Source organism: Marmota flaviventris, chromosome 17, assembly GCF_047511675.1.
Source record: "Marmota flaviventris isolate mMarFla1 chromosome 17, mMarFla1.hap1, whole genome shotgun sequence".
NCBI classification, from domain to species: Eukaryota; Metazoa; Chordata; class Mammalia; order Rodentia; family Sciuridae; genus Marmota; species Marmota flaviventris.
The window spans coordinates 2,795,642-2,813,156 of NC_092514.1; the positions used below are offsets into that span (position 1 = coordinate 2,795,642).

At 39.0% G+C, this 17,515-nt stretch overlaps 1 protein-coding gene across 1 annotated transcript in view; it reads right to left on the minus strand.

Moving 5' to 3' along the window:
• Nucleotides 1–16,872, minus strand: part of LOC139701369 (syntaxin-binding protein 6-like) — a 170,743-nt gene extending 153,871 nt beyond the window's left edge. Inside the window, exon 1 of the mRNA XM_071602915.1 lies at nt 16,689–16,872. Coding sequence (XP_071459016.1) covers nt 16,689–16,842 — 154 coding nt within the window. The 5' untranslated portion in view covers nt 16,843–16,872. The remainder of the gene's footprint in view (nt 1–16,688) is intronic.
• Nucleotides 16,873–17,515: the final 643 nt, after the last annotated feature.

Genomic DNA, 17,515 nt, shown 5'->3' on the forward strand with positions numbered 1-17,515 from the left:
TAGTGAGAAGAGGCAAGGAGTCTGGATCCCACCACAACCCAGCACCAGGGAGGACACAGACCATCTTCCCTGTAAAGCAAGGTTCTCTAAGGCAGTACCACAGTGATGCCGAGATAAATCAGCTCCTGTTGACAGAGGATGATTTTCTGAGGAGCAGGACATAACCTAACAGAGAATGAAGTAGCTTTAGGAAGCTCCTGTTTCCATAGCACAGAGTTAAGGTTTTAGAGACCAGAAAGATCTGGTTTTAAACCCTCTCCTATATTTAGTGGTTGTCTGACACTAGGCAAGTTAATGAGCCTCCCTACTAGTCTTTCCTCATGAAGAAAGGGGGTAATAAGCATACATGCCTCTCTGGGAGGATCTATATCAAGATTAAATGAGATCGTGCATGTAAGCTGCTTAGTTCAGTTACTGGCATATAAGAGGTGTTCAATTAACATTGGAAATTTTTACTCTTATTCTCATCTGTAAGGTCTTCATTCCTCAGCTATTGGACTGTAGAAATTATGTGGAACATAGCAGGAAGAGAGTAACTTCCTTAGGGAGGATGCCTGAGAGGGTCACCACCTCTCAAAGAGCCAAAGTGCCAGTGGGATGTGATGTAGACAGATGTTAAAGTGACCACCTTCTTACAGGCTGTCCACTTGAGCAGGCAGACCCATGTCTCCTGCCTAAGCATACACAAGCCTCTCACCTCAGTCCTCCACTTCATTGCCATTGAGCCCCTAACCTGCTGTAGCTTCTTCATCTTCACTCTGTATGGAAGGAGACAGCTCAAAAGAGCTCATCTTTTTTGGTCTGGCCCATGGGGTCCTGTCTGCTCTCCTTGCTGGAAAGGACAGAGAGCCTGAAATGTAAATGCCCTGCCCACTGTGTGCTCTAGGCATCACTGCAGGGTGAACTGGTGGCAGGGAATTGCCTCAGCAGCAATGATTAGGGATATTCAAACTCAAGTGGCAAAGTAAGGTTGTAGCTAAAGCCCTCAGTGAAACTACCCTGAGCATAAGGCCAGTGATGAGCTGTGGGCAGCTGTGGGGAGAAGGTGAAGGTGTCCTCGGGGCACAGAGTGTTTCAGCCTATGGGTGGTTAGGGATAGGGCCTGCTTCCCTCAGCAAGCTCTCCATAGAGACCAGTGCCAGGGCATTGAACCAACTGGGCAGACAGCCACAAGAGTGACAGCTTCTAGCTGGGCACAGTAGCACATGCCTGTAACCCCAGCAGCTTGAGAGGCTGAGGCAGGAGGAATTTTGAGTTCAAAGCCAACCTCAGCAATTTAGCAAGGCTCTAAGCAATTCAGTGAGACCCTGTCTCTAAATAAAATACAAAATAGGGCTGAATGTGGCTCAGTGGTCAAGTGCCCCTGAGTTCAATCCCCGTAACCCCCCCCCCAAAAAAAGAGGGTAGCTTCTCTTCAACAGTGCCTATGTACCATGAAATAAGCCAGATGAGTCACCTAGGTCACTTCTCATCTTTACCACCACACCAAACAATGAGCTTCAGAGCTGAGGAAACCAGTACAGAAAGAGGAGAAGTAACTTGCCCAAGATCACATATCTTATGTCCATGTAAGATTCTAATCCAAGTCTGTTTGACCCAGAAGCCCCAACTCTTTTCCCTATTGCAGGGCACAGCTACTGACTACTGGTCCCCACACATAACCAAAGCACAAGAGAGCTAAATGATCAACTGGCAGACAACTGGGTAGTGGAACATGAAGACAACATTGCCTACTATGTATGTGGTATGTGGGTAAATGGAATTAAAGGGGAAAATATCACTGCACCTTTGAATAGACTGGAGTTCCACAGAAAAAAAAAAAGGCCCTCTGTCAGGAATTCAACACCAAGTTACAGAAGCAGGTATACCCACTGCAGAAGGCTTCACCACTGATTAAGGCAATGCAGGGATGGGTATCCAGTCAGGGACATGGCTTAGATGCTATAGGGTAAGCCCTCAGATGAAGGTTCTGCCTTGTGAAGCTTTTAATGTTAGAAGAAAATCCAAATGCCTGGCATTAGCTTACATAAAGAAGAACTTGGAGAAAATAAAATGATAAACCAAAAATTTGTTTTCAGAAGTTTCTTTTATATCCCCAAAGCATGTTATCAAACTATAAGGAACTCAAGCTCTTTGGAGACTGGCATAGGCCTAATAATCCTGCGTATACACTGGTGAAAGCTGCCCACTGCCACAGGCACCTACCACTCACCATTCCACAAAGACATTTTATAAGCAAGAAGTGACGGTATATCATCTTTTAAAGGAAGAAGACAAAAATATACTCAATAACAAGGCAGGCATTTCTATGGTTGTTTTGTTTCTGAAACACTGACTGACAGTGACTTCAAACCCAAACCATCAGCAAAGTGCTGATGGCCTCCTTTAGCTTCCACACTAAACCCAAGAGTCTGACTGGCTTCATACTAAGGTAGGGAAAGCAGTTCAGGAGGTAAGGCACAGTCCATGGCTGAGATGTGAGCAGAGCCACGTGGGACTCTAGTCTCGCTCTCTCAGCACACACAACCTTCCAACATAACTAGTAACATCCGTAAGCACCCGGCTCTGCTTTAAATTAAAACTCCACCAGTTTGTCACTGATTCACTCCTCAGGAAAGCTGAATAATTTCCATCTTCAGAACACAGACATGGCCTAAGTCTAGGCCAACATGGCAGAGACAAAAGTGTGATTAGGAGCCTCATATATGCCCAGCTCCTAGGACTAGAAACCCTCTTTGGTACCCTGACAGATTTGGGTTTCTGTTTGATGGACTGTACAGTGGCCAAAATACTCTCTTGCCTTTTCCCTCTCTGACAGACTGGGGACTACCACCAAGAGAAGAATGCTATCAAATGCTTCATGAGGATGATGAAGAAACTACCATGAATTAATAAGCATTTGTTTTATTCTGGAGCCAACAAGGCAGTTTATGTACATCCTTTCTGATACAATTCTTTTAAGCCCTCGAAATAGTTCTCCAAGATAGCAATTTTAAAACAGCATTTTATGTAAGTGGAAATTGTGGCTTGAAAAGGCCAAGTGACTATCTGTGGGCTACACAGATCACACATATAGTAGAAACAGAATTGGGATCCACACCCATGTTTTTCTCTCTCCAAAGCTTTTGCTCTTACACAAAAGTACTTCTGCTGAGTTACCTTAAGCCTAAAAATTGAAGACATACAGAATGTGCACACAGAACTATTACCTGAGAGCCATTACTGGACCAAAGATTTCCCCCACTTGGTACCCCAGGATGACAAAATAGGGCCTCACATCAGAAGGGGCTTCTGCACCAATATATCACACCTGATTTGCCAGTGTACAAAAAGTGTTTCAAAACAGTTTGTCAAGACATTCAAACCTTAGGAAAATGATGTTTTATCATTCATAAAAACAAAACTTGAAAATTCTAATTGGATTTGATATACTTATGTTAAAAACAGTAATCCAAATCATAAATCTAAGTAAATTATTTTAAGCCAAATCTCATTTTTAATACTGAATAGACTGAAGTATTTATAATGCTAACTACATTGTGTAACACCAGGTGCTGCATTCTTGAAAGGTTTTAAGTACCATCATTCTGTTCCTCCCTCTAGGCAATAATTAGTCACAGGGAAATTTAAACTCATTCCTACAAAACTCTCCCCTTGCTTGTGACCTACAAGTTATTTCCAGTACAGATTTAAAAAGCTAATTTTATGGGGTAGAAGGTACCTTGCTTCCTTTGACCTCAACATTCACAGCACTATAATGTAGCTGAAAATAAAATCAGATTTTAGAGGGAAAAGAGTTTGAAATATTATATTGAAAAGTCTTGGCAATAAGATTCCTACCTTAAAGCCTTTTATCTGGGAGGCTGACTTACATTGTGATTTTTTTAAAAACCACATATATTTTAATAGTGAAGGATGATTTATAATGTTAAGTGCCCTTGGTGTTAGTAAATCAATTTATGCAAGTGAGAAATGCATTTTTTAAGCAACACTCTTTATTGAAGTACAAAAACAATCAGATGTCAAATTAAATGGAATCAAAGTCCATTTAATAAGCTATTCTCTTAAATTCCAGGTTTAAAAAAATAGCACCATTCAAAGTAGTTTCAAGCAGGAGTTCTTAAGTATCAATGATGAGCACGTAAATCTATCTAACAGATTCATAAGGAAATCAACACAAAGAACAATGATCAAAACAGGAAATCCAGACATTTGCTATAATGTGTATGCCAACCCCAGATATACTTATCTGGGAGGGCACAAAATGGGTGATGACAGTTGTACAATAAATGCTCTCAGCGTTACCACCACCACTGGTTTTATAGGGGCTGACACTTCCTCCAAGTACACATCCCCCAGCACAGATGTTCAAATGACACATCAGGCTTTAAACAGTTTTTGTAAATTATTATTTCTTTAATATCATCTCAGATCAGTCTCTCTGAGGAATTCTTTTGAAGATTGTTGGAGAGGAAAGAAAAAGAGGGCTTTCCTAGTGAGGGGACAGTGTTTGGCCATGATGGCAGGTGGAGTGCCTTGGCAAGCAGAGGGTATCCATAGCTGGCGGGGGTTGGCGAGGTCACCTAGAGTGAGAAGACAGACAGGCATGAGAGGGTAGTCCCTCTTTCCACCTCTGAAATAGATAATTAGAAACCAAGTTCAATCTCAGAGCCATATTATTTCTGAATAAAAAGGGGGAGAATATTTTTAGCAGCTTCAATTTCCATGGAAAAGGGAATATCGTGACTTTTGTCTGTCTTTATGTAAGTTGTGGTATTTGAATGTCTTTTGGAGACAGCACAGCAGTCTCCCCTCATCTACATTTTAGCTTCACTTGGTTTCATTTATTTATGGTTGGATATCTGAAGTCTGAAAATACTAAATGGTAATTCCAGAATTACATGATTTATAGGTATTAAATAACTTGTTGTTATAATTGTTCTAATTATTATTCATCATTGATATGAATCTCTTACTGTGCCTAAGTTATAAATTAAATTTTAATATGTATGGGTTCAGTACTATCCCCTTTCAGGCATCAATAAGGCATCTTGGACCATATCCCTCATGCATACAGGGACCAACTTTATTTGAATTTAAATTCAAATTATTTCCTTCCTGAAACAGGTTGGCATAGCAGTACTGTAAGCAAGTGGTCTACCAAGTCCATACATAAAAGTATAACAACTGACCAATGAAGAGAAATAACTATGTACAGAAAGGAAAGGCACTAACTCAAACAGAACTGCTCATGCAGGAACCAAGGACTTTACTGTATCAGCAAGAATGAGGCTCCCCTGGATGAATCAATAAATGTCAGGTCCAAAAAGATAATGTAGGTTTCCCTTTCTTAAACAGTACAAAAGACTAAGCTTCAGAACTAAATAAATGAGGCCCGGCCTGATGATGGGTACTAAGCAAAGTCACCGATGTTTACATGCAGTCCAAGTCAAACCTAAAATTAGAAATGGAACAAATGACTGTCCCAGCCACATTTCAGGCTCCAAAAGGAGAGGAGACAAGCCTTGAATAGAGAGATATAAAGTATAGCAATTGACAAATCAGTTGCAACTACTAAATGCTAAGCACTGGGACAGGCCCCTCACCTGTATTAGGATACCTAGCCCACAAGCAGCTGGCTCTCCACCTTCCAGAAAGCCATGGGGTTTGGGGGAAGGCTTTGAGGCAGGGAGTAGAATTGAGGCCAATTCCAGGGGCAGTTATATGTTCATTGCAACTGCATTTTTAAATTTTATTTTATTGGTACCAGGGATTGAACCCAGGAGCACTTAACCACTGAGCCACATTCCCAGCCCTTTTTATTTTACTTTTTAAATTTTGAGATGGGAGTCTCATTAAGTTGTTTAGGGCCTCGCTAGTTGCTGAAGCTGGTTTTGAACTTGCAATCCTCCTGCCTCAGCCTCCAAAGCCACTTGGATATATTATAGGTGGCAACTGACTTGTAAGCCAGAGATTTTACTAGTCAATTACTATCCACTGGCTGAAAGTTATTAGTACTCTGGCAAAGACTTTCACTTCTCTAGGTTCTATTCCAGGGATCTCTATTAATTTTGACTGTGCATTAGTACTCAAACTTTTTCCTCATTTAAAAAGTTTGAGTACTAATCTCCAATATACATGTTTATAAATTACATGTTTATAAATTACATGCATGGCTTAGTGTTCTAATACATTACGCTGATTATAAAACACATATGAAATATTACTCAGCCTTATAAAAGAATGAAATTATGTCATTTACTGGTAAATGGATGGAGCTGTAGAATATCATATTAAGTGAAATAAGCCAATTCCAAAAAACTAAAGAAAGAATGTTTTCTCTAATATGTGGATGTTAACTCACAATAAGGGTGGGGGGATGCTAGGGAAGAATAAAGTTACTTTATATTAAGTAGAGGGGAATGAAGGGAGGGGAGGGTATATGGGAATAGGAATGATAGTAGGATGAATCAGACAATATTACCCTATGTACATGTATGACTACACAACCGGTAGTATTCTGCATTATGTACAACCAGAAAAATGAGAAATTATACACCATTATGTATGATGTATCATAATGCATTCTACTAGCATGTATAACTAATTAAAACTAATTTAAAAAATTTTAATTAAATTTTAAATTTTAAATTGAAGTTATAATGTTTTCTTCCTTTAACCCAGTGGATCAGGGAGGTAGTATAACCACATCATTTTTGTCTTTCCCTCTAAAACTGGATAATTCCCACTTCGTGCATCCCTAAGTCTAAGAGAAAGCAATAAGAAGAGGAATAGGCCCTCACACCTGGCCTTTATGGCTAAACTCATATCCTTATAATAATTAAACCTTTCAAGAGACAGCTTGGAACAGCAACCAACAGGGTCTTCCCAAGCAAAGAGGTACACACTGCTGTTGCATGCTGGTATGAGAAGGAATGTTACAGAGAAATAAACTCACCTGAGCTACTAACCTAACTCTTCCTCACCTAACCAGAGTTAACCAGAGTCAGAAACCAAGTTGGCAGGAAAATAAAAACACACTTTTTTCTTCTTTTGCCTGACTATAGTGGTTCTATGATGTTGAGCAAGCTGCTCAATCTTTGGGAGCTTTATTTTTCATATAAATATTGCTGTTAGCTTTGAGAATGACTATGGATTCTTCTACACATAAAAATCTAGATTTGGAAAAAAAAGGTTCAGATAGTGGATCTGATATAATATTAAATGTGAATCATTAATTAAATGTACTGACCTAGGAAAAAAGCATGAATATGTTTGGCCAACATTTACCACTTCCCCCAAACTCCATCTAATGATACAACAGAAGATCATAGCTCTAATGAGCTCATAGCTGAACCAGACCAGGAAGGTGAGGTAAAGCACTACCTTTTCTGAGGCATGTTGAGGCTAACTCTAGGGAAGACACATTCTTCTCTTTCTCTGCCAAAACAGATACCACCACACATGCACAGCACACTTACATACACCTGCAAATGTGCATGAAAATCAAAGAATGGCATGACATAAAGGGAGCAGGCATCAAATGCATACCAAAGAGAACATGGTGTAGAACAATATCAAATACCATGGGAATTGCCAACTGGTTGTTAAACACACAGAGTGTGATAGAATATTTTACTTCTAAGGGATTCTGGCAGACTTAAGATTTTGAAATACTCATTTTGGTCCATGGCAGAACACCAAGAAAGCACAGAGGACTAAGTTTCCAGTCTCACCCTAGTACTCTGGCAGTGTAGATGTTTCTTCTAATGAATTATCCATGTGCTCCTTAGTTTATTCCTCTATAAGAAAGTTTTGTTAGAAAAAAAAAAAGACCAAGATCATTATTTCATGTGGAAAAAAAAGCTGGAAAAAAATCAAGCACTAGATAAATGGCTAAATATTTGACAGTACTCAAGAAACCATTAAAATATCTTCATAAAAAGTGTATAAAATAAATTATTACCATGTTTAATGAATAAAGGAGGACAAAATTAAACCTAGAATACTCTAATGGGGAAGGAGCATTAAAAATCATGGAGCCTGGTAATCCAAAGCCATGATTTTCATTTCCTTTCATTTTCTTGGAAGTACTTTCTACATTTTTAAAATAAAGAATGTATACATATATGTGGGAAAATATGCTTAAAAATTCATGGATCCAAAAACATAGTCAACTCTTACCTATCCATAAGAGGGAAATAATTATGAGCAGAGATAAAACCTTTATAACTGATGCTTATGTGCCAGAAAGTAGAGGAGGGCTGCTTTCAATTCCAATGCTTCCTTTTATGAAAATAGAAACTTTGTTCTCAAAGAATTAAGGCTAGGTATAATCTCACCATCTCAAATTCACCTGCCAAGTCCCTTTAGGCTTCTCAAAGCTATGCACTTTGTTAAACTGATATAAACATCAAAATGCAGTCTTGTACGAGGTCATTAACCTAAGCCGCATGGGATCCTCATATATTGGATGAAAAATCATTTGTATGAAAAGGTCGGGTGGGAGAGATAGCACTAATATTCTCAGAGAGGATAGTACTAAAACAAAAAAATGGAATTTCCATTTTTCCTTTGAAAGATCTCCTTAAGGCAATGTAGAATTGCAAAGGATGACTGTGAGGAAAGACCATTTGGGGAAGTTTTGATGTATTGAATGCCATTAAATGATCATTTATTCCTCTATAATATGAACTCTTTCTTCAGGAAAAACACTTAGGTACTTCAAAATTTTGAGATAACAGCTTCCTACTGTAGGCCACAATGGAAGCATTTATAAATTGCTCATTTTAGATTTACTGAGTGCATCAGAGAACTCTGCATCTTCTTCTTGCTAATTGGGCTACCATTAGGTAGAATAAAATCCCCTGCTCAGTAATCTGATGAATTTTAAGGGAATTAGAAGACCACCCATCAGCAGGACAGTGTGAATGACAGTAAGTTTTTAAAAGGCCAAATCAAGTACCAGCTGGTAGATCCAAAATGAAGGGGTGAGATCACAGCCCAGAGCTCTCCCCAGAAAGTGAGCTGGGGTTCAAACCTTCTCACCCCTTATAGGGACACAAAGACCCAACAAGAGTGGGATTATGTCTGTTCCCTCCCAGTGCATCTGTTCCTCAGGGGATCTGTGTTCAGGGTCCTGGGGACTGGGAGGTGTCTACCTCACAGGCCCTACCTCTAGACAGACTATCTAGGCAGGAAACGGAAGCTGATGGACAAACCCAGACAGGCCACGTGCTGACAGAGATGATGAGAGAAGCTGCAAGAACGTGCACACCCAGAGCAGCAACCAAATGGCTGTCTATTCTTAAGGGTCCTGGAAAACCTGATGACTTCATTGCACTCATGGTTATTTGTACTTGCTTCTGGAAAACTCTGTATATGGTTTCGCATGGCTAACTGGAATAAAAATGTCACTCATATTCTAGTACACACACACACACACACACACAGTCACGTGCACACATGGAGGAAGGGTAACAGGAAAGAGTTGGGGAAACAAAAACAAGAACCTGAGCTGGACTGAAAGCTGGGTCCACAGGCATCTGTGTCGGCCTCTCCCACTTCTGCTGTTTGCTTAACTGTGCACTGGACTGACCCCAGAGAATGTTTTGTTTTATTTTGTTTTAATGTTTCCTTTGATCCAGCAAAGATAGGTGTAGGAAAATAACATCTCCCATTTCAGGGACAGGAACCTGATTGACTAAGCCAGTTCTTACTCCCCGTGAAGTTGGATAAAGAGGCCTGAACTCAGCACTTCCATGCCTGATATACCTAGCAACATGCAATACTCAGGAGGCCAGGGCAGCGGTTTCCGGCTCAAACTCTCCACAACAGAACTGAACACCTGCAAGGATACTGGGAGGGGAAAACATTTTGGAGCAAAGAGAATTAAGAGAAGCCTGAATTAGAAACTGAGATCGGCAGAACCTCAAGATTACTGTCAGGGATGGGACACGGTAAGAAGCAGCAGTAAACATGAAAAGGAGAGAGGAAAGAAGTATGGAATGGGAGGCAGCAAACTCACAAGACCAAGCCTGGGCTCTGTGTGATGATGTGTCACAGGTAATGGGTCACAGGTGTCTGTCACATATAAATCAGTGTGTTTGTAAACCACTGCAGATGAATTACCTTTGTGTGGCAGTGGGTGTTTCACTAGTGACAAGATAATAACATTGCTCATAGAGCTGAGCACCTTCTGTGAATCAGGCATTTTATAGACGTGTATAGTTCAGTTCAAAATACCCTTGGGATATAGATACTATTCCTGTTTTAAAGATGAGAAAACAGCCTCAAAGTCCTGACAGTCCCAGTAGTCAGTATTTTACCATAAATCAGTCTTATGTCTAAATCTGTGTTCTGCAATAGCAGGGGAAGAACACAGGGAGCATAGGGACTCAATATCCCCAGGTGCCTCTGACTGTGACCCACTGGTAAACAAGAGGACGATTTCAAACTCCCAGTATCACACTAACTTAGAAACTCAAGAGCAGGGTAAGGTGGCATACACCTGTAAACCTGCTACTAAGGGGCTACAGCTGGAGGATCCTGAGTTTGAGGCCAGCCTGGACAACAGTCCCAGAAAAAGAAAACAGGAAGAAAAAAAAATCACCCAAAACAAAGAATGGCCTGTAGGTGTCACACAGTAAGTACCCTCTTGGCCAGCGGCTGTCAGGATGTGTGCTAGGTGCTTAGTACCTCGTCAGCCACATTCCAGCAGGAGCACTGCCTAAGTCTGACATCTCCCCAACCACCACCGGCTCTGCCTTTGCAGTTGGTCAGAACCCATGAAGAGGAAGACGGTGAGTCACCCCTGAGACTCCTACTCTGAACAGCAGGCTGTGTGGAGGCACAGCGCACAGATGGAGTCTCCTTTTTAAATGAAATGTTTTGGCACCAGTCTCTGTCAAGAGCTTTCCCTTGTTTCCATCTGGTTTTAGCACTGGAATGCATACATGAGAGAATGGAAAAAGAAAACTCAGTTGGCGTGCTAAACCACTAGAAAAGCTGAGGTGGCCCACAGCACAGTCTTGGAATCCTTGCAGATGAGGACACTCGCTGCTCAAGAAATATGGTCACACTGCTTTAGGGAAGTGAGCTTTCTGTTCCTCAGATCTAGCCCTGTCCTGGAAAAAATATCACAAAGCCTGTATACTAACCAGGCATGGTGATGTAATCCCAGTGATTTGGGTAGGTGAGACAGGAGGATCACAAGTTCAAAGCCAGCCTCAGCAACTTGGTGAAGCCCTAAGCAACTTAGTGAGGCCCTGTCTCAAAATAAAAAAATTAAAAGGGTTGGAAATGTGGCTCAGTGGTAAAGTTCCCTGAGGTTTAATACCTAGTTAAAGAAAAGAAAAGTGTATATATTTTGGAGGGAGAGGGGCCTGGGTGTGGGTCAGCTCTGCTGCTCTCCAGCCACCTTGTTCAGGCAGGGAACTCACTGAGTGGAAGCCTCAGCGATTTCATCTGTAAAGCAGAAACAGTCACCAAGGCCCATGAGGAGGAAATGAGATGATATATGGTAACTGCCTAGTTATCTGATGTCAGACTTCTATTCACAAGGCTTTAAAAAGATAAATATTATTAATACCAGTTTTCACAGGAAGAGTTCTAGAACAAGGAAAATTAAAAAAAAAAAATAGCCATTTACTTTTTCTACTACACAACTGAACAGAAAGTTATATGTACAGGCACAGTGGTGCAAGCCTGCAATCCCAACAGCTTGGGAGGCTGAGGCAGGAGGATCCAGAGTTCAAAAACCAATCTCAGCAACTTAGTGAGGCCCTAAGCAACTCAACAAGTCTGTCTTTAAATAAAATATAAAAAAGGGCTGGATATGTGGCTTAGTGGTTAAGTGCCCATGGGTTCAATCCTGGGTACCCTAAAGAAAAAAAGTTCATATGTGGCCAGGTGTGGCAGGTCATTGTCAGAAGACACCATGACTCTCCCTGGGGAATGAGTTTTCTAAGCCTCAAATACATTCACTAATACTGTCTCCTAATATGTAGATTTAATAGCCTGGTTAAATTAATCACCACCCAATCAAAAGCAACCAAAGCTTCAAACTTCAGGAGACCAAAGTCACACCCAGACCTGATTATCGCTATAGCTGTGTGAGGTGCTGAGCAAAGACTCTGGTCTGAGAAGTCTTCTCTCACAGAACTCCTGTGCCTACAGGGGAAGAGCAGGAACTGTGGCTAAGGGAACAGGACCCAGAATCTTGACTACATGGGTTCAAATTTCTGTTTTGTTACAACTGATGATCTTGGGCATTGGATCACTGCTCCACGTGGCTTGCCAGCTCTTGGTATTGTCAGCGCTAGATCTGAGGAATTCACACTTGTGCTCAGTTTCCTCTTCTACAAAGTGAGAACAGTAATAGTATCTACTTCATAGTATTATTTCAAGGTTTATATGAATATTTGCAAATGTTATAGAACCGTGCCAAATGCAAGATGAAAGCTTATTTTCTTCCATATAATTTTCTAAAACAGTTCATATTTCCAGCAATGTTTACCACTTCTATAAAAAGAATAATATATGTCATTACTATGCTTGTTTTGCATTTCTTCTTTGCTGCTAATACCTTTACAAACCTCTGATTTCAGTGAATTTCTTTATTTTTTTTCTTGGATAAAATGCTTAGATGTCAACTCACCACTACTGAATAAACCATTTTTATCAAGGCCAAATTCCATCAGTCTTGTATTCTTCCCTTCTCTCCCTTCTAATATTTATAAACTTTTGAGAAGAGAAATAGCCTGAATTAGAAAGTAGATAAAAGGATTTTCTTTCTTATGCCTGATTGCTGACAATTAAATTTGACTATCTTCATTCCACTAGCAACCTATAAAGAATTTTCTCAAACCCTCATAAATGTCTAAGTGACCGTTTTTATATTAACAACCTAAATTTCCTCCCTAATATTATATGCATGGAATATGTATAATTTTTGGTATGAAAACCAAAATGACAAAATGCTCAGTAGGTAATTTATTCTAATAATAAACTATTTTTAACTTAGCATGTTTCTAATTTGATTTTATAGACCCAAATAATCATGGGAGGGGACAAGTGGCTGTTGTGGGTGTTTGCTTTATACTTTGAATGCATTAACAGTGCTAAGTTGTAAAATAAAGATTACACTATAATCAGGTATATAGTAAAAGCATATAATCAGGTATGTGGTAAGCCATAAATCCAAACAGCATCCTCCATTAAGCCTCTATTCATACCTAGCAATATGCCAGGTGCTATAGATACCAAGAACACATCAACTCTGGTCTTCAAGCAACCTAATTATGTTTCTTGCAGACAACATAATGCTGTCAAGATTTATCTATATTGCTGTATGTGCTGGTAATTATTTCATTATTAGGTAGTATTCTACTACATAGGTAAAATTTTTCTTAATCAGTCACACATAGATGAAAATTTATTTCTGATGTTATTATAAATAAAACTTAGGAACACCTATGTACAAGTTTTTATTTCTCTTGTGTATATAACTAGGAATGGAGTGTATACTTGACTTTATTAAAAAATACTGCCAATTTTTTTTTTACTAATGTAGTTATGAAATTTTTATATTTCCAACAGTACAAGAGCTCTTCGCTCCATATGGCTTGCCAGCTCTTGGTATTGTCAGTGTTTTTAATTTTTATCCTTGTTCAAAGGAAAAATTGGAAACCAATGCTTTAAAAATGTTAATCACAGAGGGAACTCGGTACACAAGAACTGATAGACTATTTGAGAAGTCAATTGGGGAATCCAATGAGAGATACTCAAATCCTATTCCAAGGCAATGTGAATGAACTAGAAAGATCATTTTTTCTCTTCACAGAATTACAGCTGAAAAACCCAAATAGATCATCTCATTTCCCCCACTCCAGCACCTTTTTGGATATCTCCAGAGGATACATAACCCACTCTGAGAATAGTAAATTTTAAGATTACAATCCTCTCTCTCTCTCAGGTTACAGATTATACCAGACACTGGAAAAAATTTCACACAAAGAAATATAAGCAAAAGATTGTTGAAATATATATGTATCACACTCATGCATATTTTGACAAACTTTTAAAGTTATATCACCCCCAGCTTTTTCTTTTTCTTTAACTTAATTTTAACCATTCTCCAAGCAGCATGAAACATTATTTACAGACCTTGACCTAATTGGACAAAGTCTGCCTGTTCAAAATGAATAGCTGGTTTTCATCAACCAAACCACAAGAGTTGAAGGGCCCTGACTCCCAGAAAGCGTAGGCAGATAAGTCGTTCACACTAACAGCAGCAAGGAGACTGTCATTGCAGAGCTCAGCTGGAACTTCACAACCTCCTGTATGAGGGAGGTAAACTTACATCCCTTGGCTCAACAGGAGAGAAGGAGAAGTGCAGAATCCTGCTTGGTTGGCTAATGAAGCTGCCATTTCTTCTGCCTCAAATGCTACTCACCCACACAGCCCCCTTTAAAACTATTAAAGTCCTACTAAAATTTTCCAGAAGCTCTTGGTTCCTCCAACTAGGCCAAATTCTCTTCATAATGCTTATTTGTATTTTTCCTTTTTGGCCTTTTCACAGTTTATAATTATGTTTATTTTAATGTGTAACTTATTAACATCTACCGCTTTTTCCCCCACAAACTAGGTTAATTGCATGAATTTTTCTTATAACTATACACTTGGCACCTAGAATGCTCAGCACATAAAAAGCACTTAAAATTATTTGAATGACTAATTTATAGTTAACTAAAGCATTACCTTTTCTGGCAATACTACATTATCAGGACTGACATGCCTCTAGGCTTTACATAAATTGGAAAATAAAGGTGGTTACTTCTTCATCATTTATTAGGAAAAAATCAAACTGCAAATAATGGTGTCATGGTTGCTTGGCCTTTTCCTGCCCCAAATTCCACCAGACTGTTCTCTGCAGGGTCTGATCTATTTTATCTATCCATACTCTCTAAATTCAGAAACCATGAAAAATATGAAGTTTTGCAGAACAAGAGATTTTCCTCCATTAGCATGCAACAAATAAGCAATCCACATCATTTCAGACTTTAGCCTGAAGGACTTGGCAATTTGTAAGGGAAACACAGTTATCCAGTAAGTCCCAGGTCATCATCTTCTATGGCAGAAGAAATGGTTATGCTATTTCACTGAGATGAGGTTTTCATAGTCCTCATGTCACGCTCATGGACTTTATGGTCAGAAATAGGCAGACAATTGCGTACACCTAAAATCCAAACAAAGCTATTCTCTTCTCAGTTTATAAGTATATATTACATACAACTCAAGTGGCTCCTGGACCACCCACCTTTCCTTCAACTACCTGCCTACTGGAAATCTCAATGAAATATTGAGCAAATACAGCTTAACAAAATTAGAATCATTATGCACTGGGCCCCTGATGTTCCATTCAGATTACACATAAAACAAAATATACTGGAATGTATTCTATACATTAATGGTATAAACAATAGGATCAAAATTCAAGAATATGAAAGTATTTTAAGGTTTGAATCATTAACAAAATACTAGAAAGGTCTTGGGAAGGGCTACTACTTTCTTTCACTTAGTCATTATATACAAATTGAGACCCTACTGTATGTCAGGCACTGCTTAGCACACTAAAGAAATACAAATATCTCCTTAAAATAACCAAATTTTATTAGCCTACTGTTTATTTGAGGAGATATTCCAAGGTTCATTTCCTCACATTCATTTAAATAAAAGCTTTGCTCTAAATACTGAAAAATTGTTCTTACCAAAGTGCTGTGTTCTTATTTTAACCTGTCTTACAAATTTATATATTCTGATAAAAAGTTACTTCCATCTTGAAATGAATTCTGATAAATAATCTGAGGCTTAGTTTTTTAAAAAAATTAAAAAGGGGGCCAAAATAGGTTTATTACCAAACCACAACAGAAAGGAATTTAAAAAAAAATGAATTAAGGTAAGCTTAATTATTCCATTACTCTTCTACAATAAATATTAGGAAAATTACAAATTCCTCTGGTGCTCAGATCAGTATCACCCACCCATGGAAATTTATCCAAATTTTATCTCAGAAAACTCTGTATGAATCCACAAGAAATCCCACAGATCTCCCATAATCACAAACAGAAAGAAAAATAATCCAACAAAATCTAAGCTTAATAAAACAGATGCCTCTTTCTGACAAGCAATGGCTGTCAGGCAAAGCAATGATTTGTGAACCAAATCTTTCTCATGTTACAGAACGTGCCAGTATTTATCTCAAGACAAACTGTTACTAATTATTGGCAATGGTCTAGAAAAAGCAAGTCAATGAAACTCAAGCTGCTAGTAATGACAATTATGCAAATACTAAGAATTGTTCTGAAAAAAAAAAAAATCCGCAGAGGACAGAGCCTTCCTACCAAGGAAGGCATGAACAATCAAATGTGTCTGCCAGACCCTCTGCAGAAACTCCTAATGATCTGGAAATACATTAAGTTTGAACCTCACTGCCCTTCCACCAGAAGGCAACCAGAAAAACAGAGGCACCTCAAGTTAATAAGAATCAGAAGGTGACAACAGAGGAATCAGAAAAGAAGAATGGAAGAGCAGACATCTACAAAATGATTATGACCCTCCTGGAACCCGAGAATCAACTGTTTAAAATGGTAGTTGTAATAATAACACGAATATTTGGTTTTCGTTACCTGACAGGCAGATATAAGTTAAATATTCGCCTTGACCTCCAGTTGCCAAAAAAGGAATCTTTTTCTTTGTCCTCCTCTTGACTTGGACAGCTCCCAGCATTCTTTCATCAAGAGGTGCAAAAATTTCCTTGCTGATGGCAGATTTGGCACTCATCGTAGAACAAGTGAGGAGGAAAGGGAGTCAATGTTCTAAAGAAGTAAAAGAAAAGGAAAAGTTGGAATTGACAATATTGTAGGGGCTCATAAAATAATGAGCACCACACTGATTCACAGGAGTACTTTTCAATATGCAGTTTAACTTCTTACTTGCTTGAAATGCATTTCAGAAACATTAAAAGCAAGGTCTTCGTATATGTGTTAGCCATGGAAAAATACAAACAAAATGAGGATGGCTCTTTACTCCCTGAAAATGTCAAACACAATGTGAGTGGAGCCACACGGAATGAGATCTGAGCAGCTAGTTGATTTCTACCCCAATTGTATCTCACTCTAACTGGCAGTAGGCACCCACTTTACACGCATTCTGTAAGGAATGCGATTTCACATTTCCAGTTGAGAAGGCTTTCCACCAACCAACAATCCGTAAAAGTTCTTTATGTCCCTTCTACAGCTCCTTTAACTCTAATAATGTAAATCTATTTCCCTAATTCCACTTATAGTGGAAATAATTATATCATCTTCTACATAATAATTATATATGCAACAAAAGATCATTAATTTAATCACTTGTCAGCTGTTTTTGATCAAGCCAAGTAAGGAATTTATTTATTAGCCTCATGCACCAGGCCCTAGTTTCCAGCCCTCCTCTGCATCTTGTTGCCATGCTC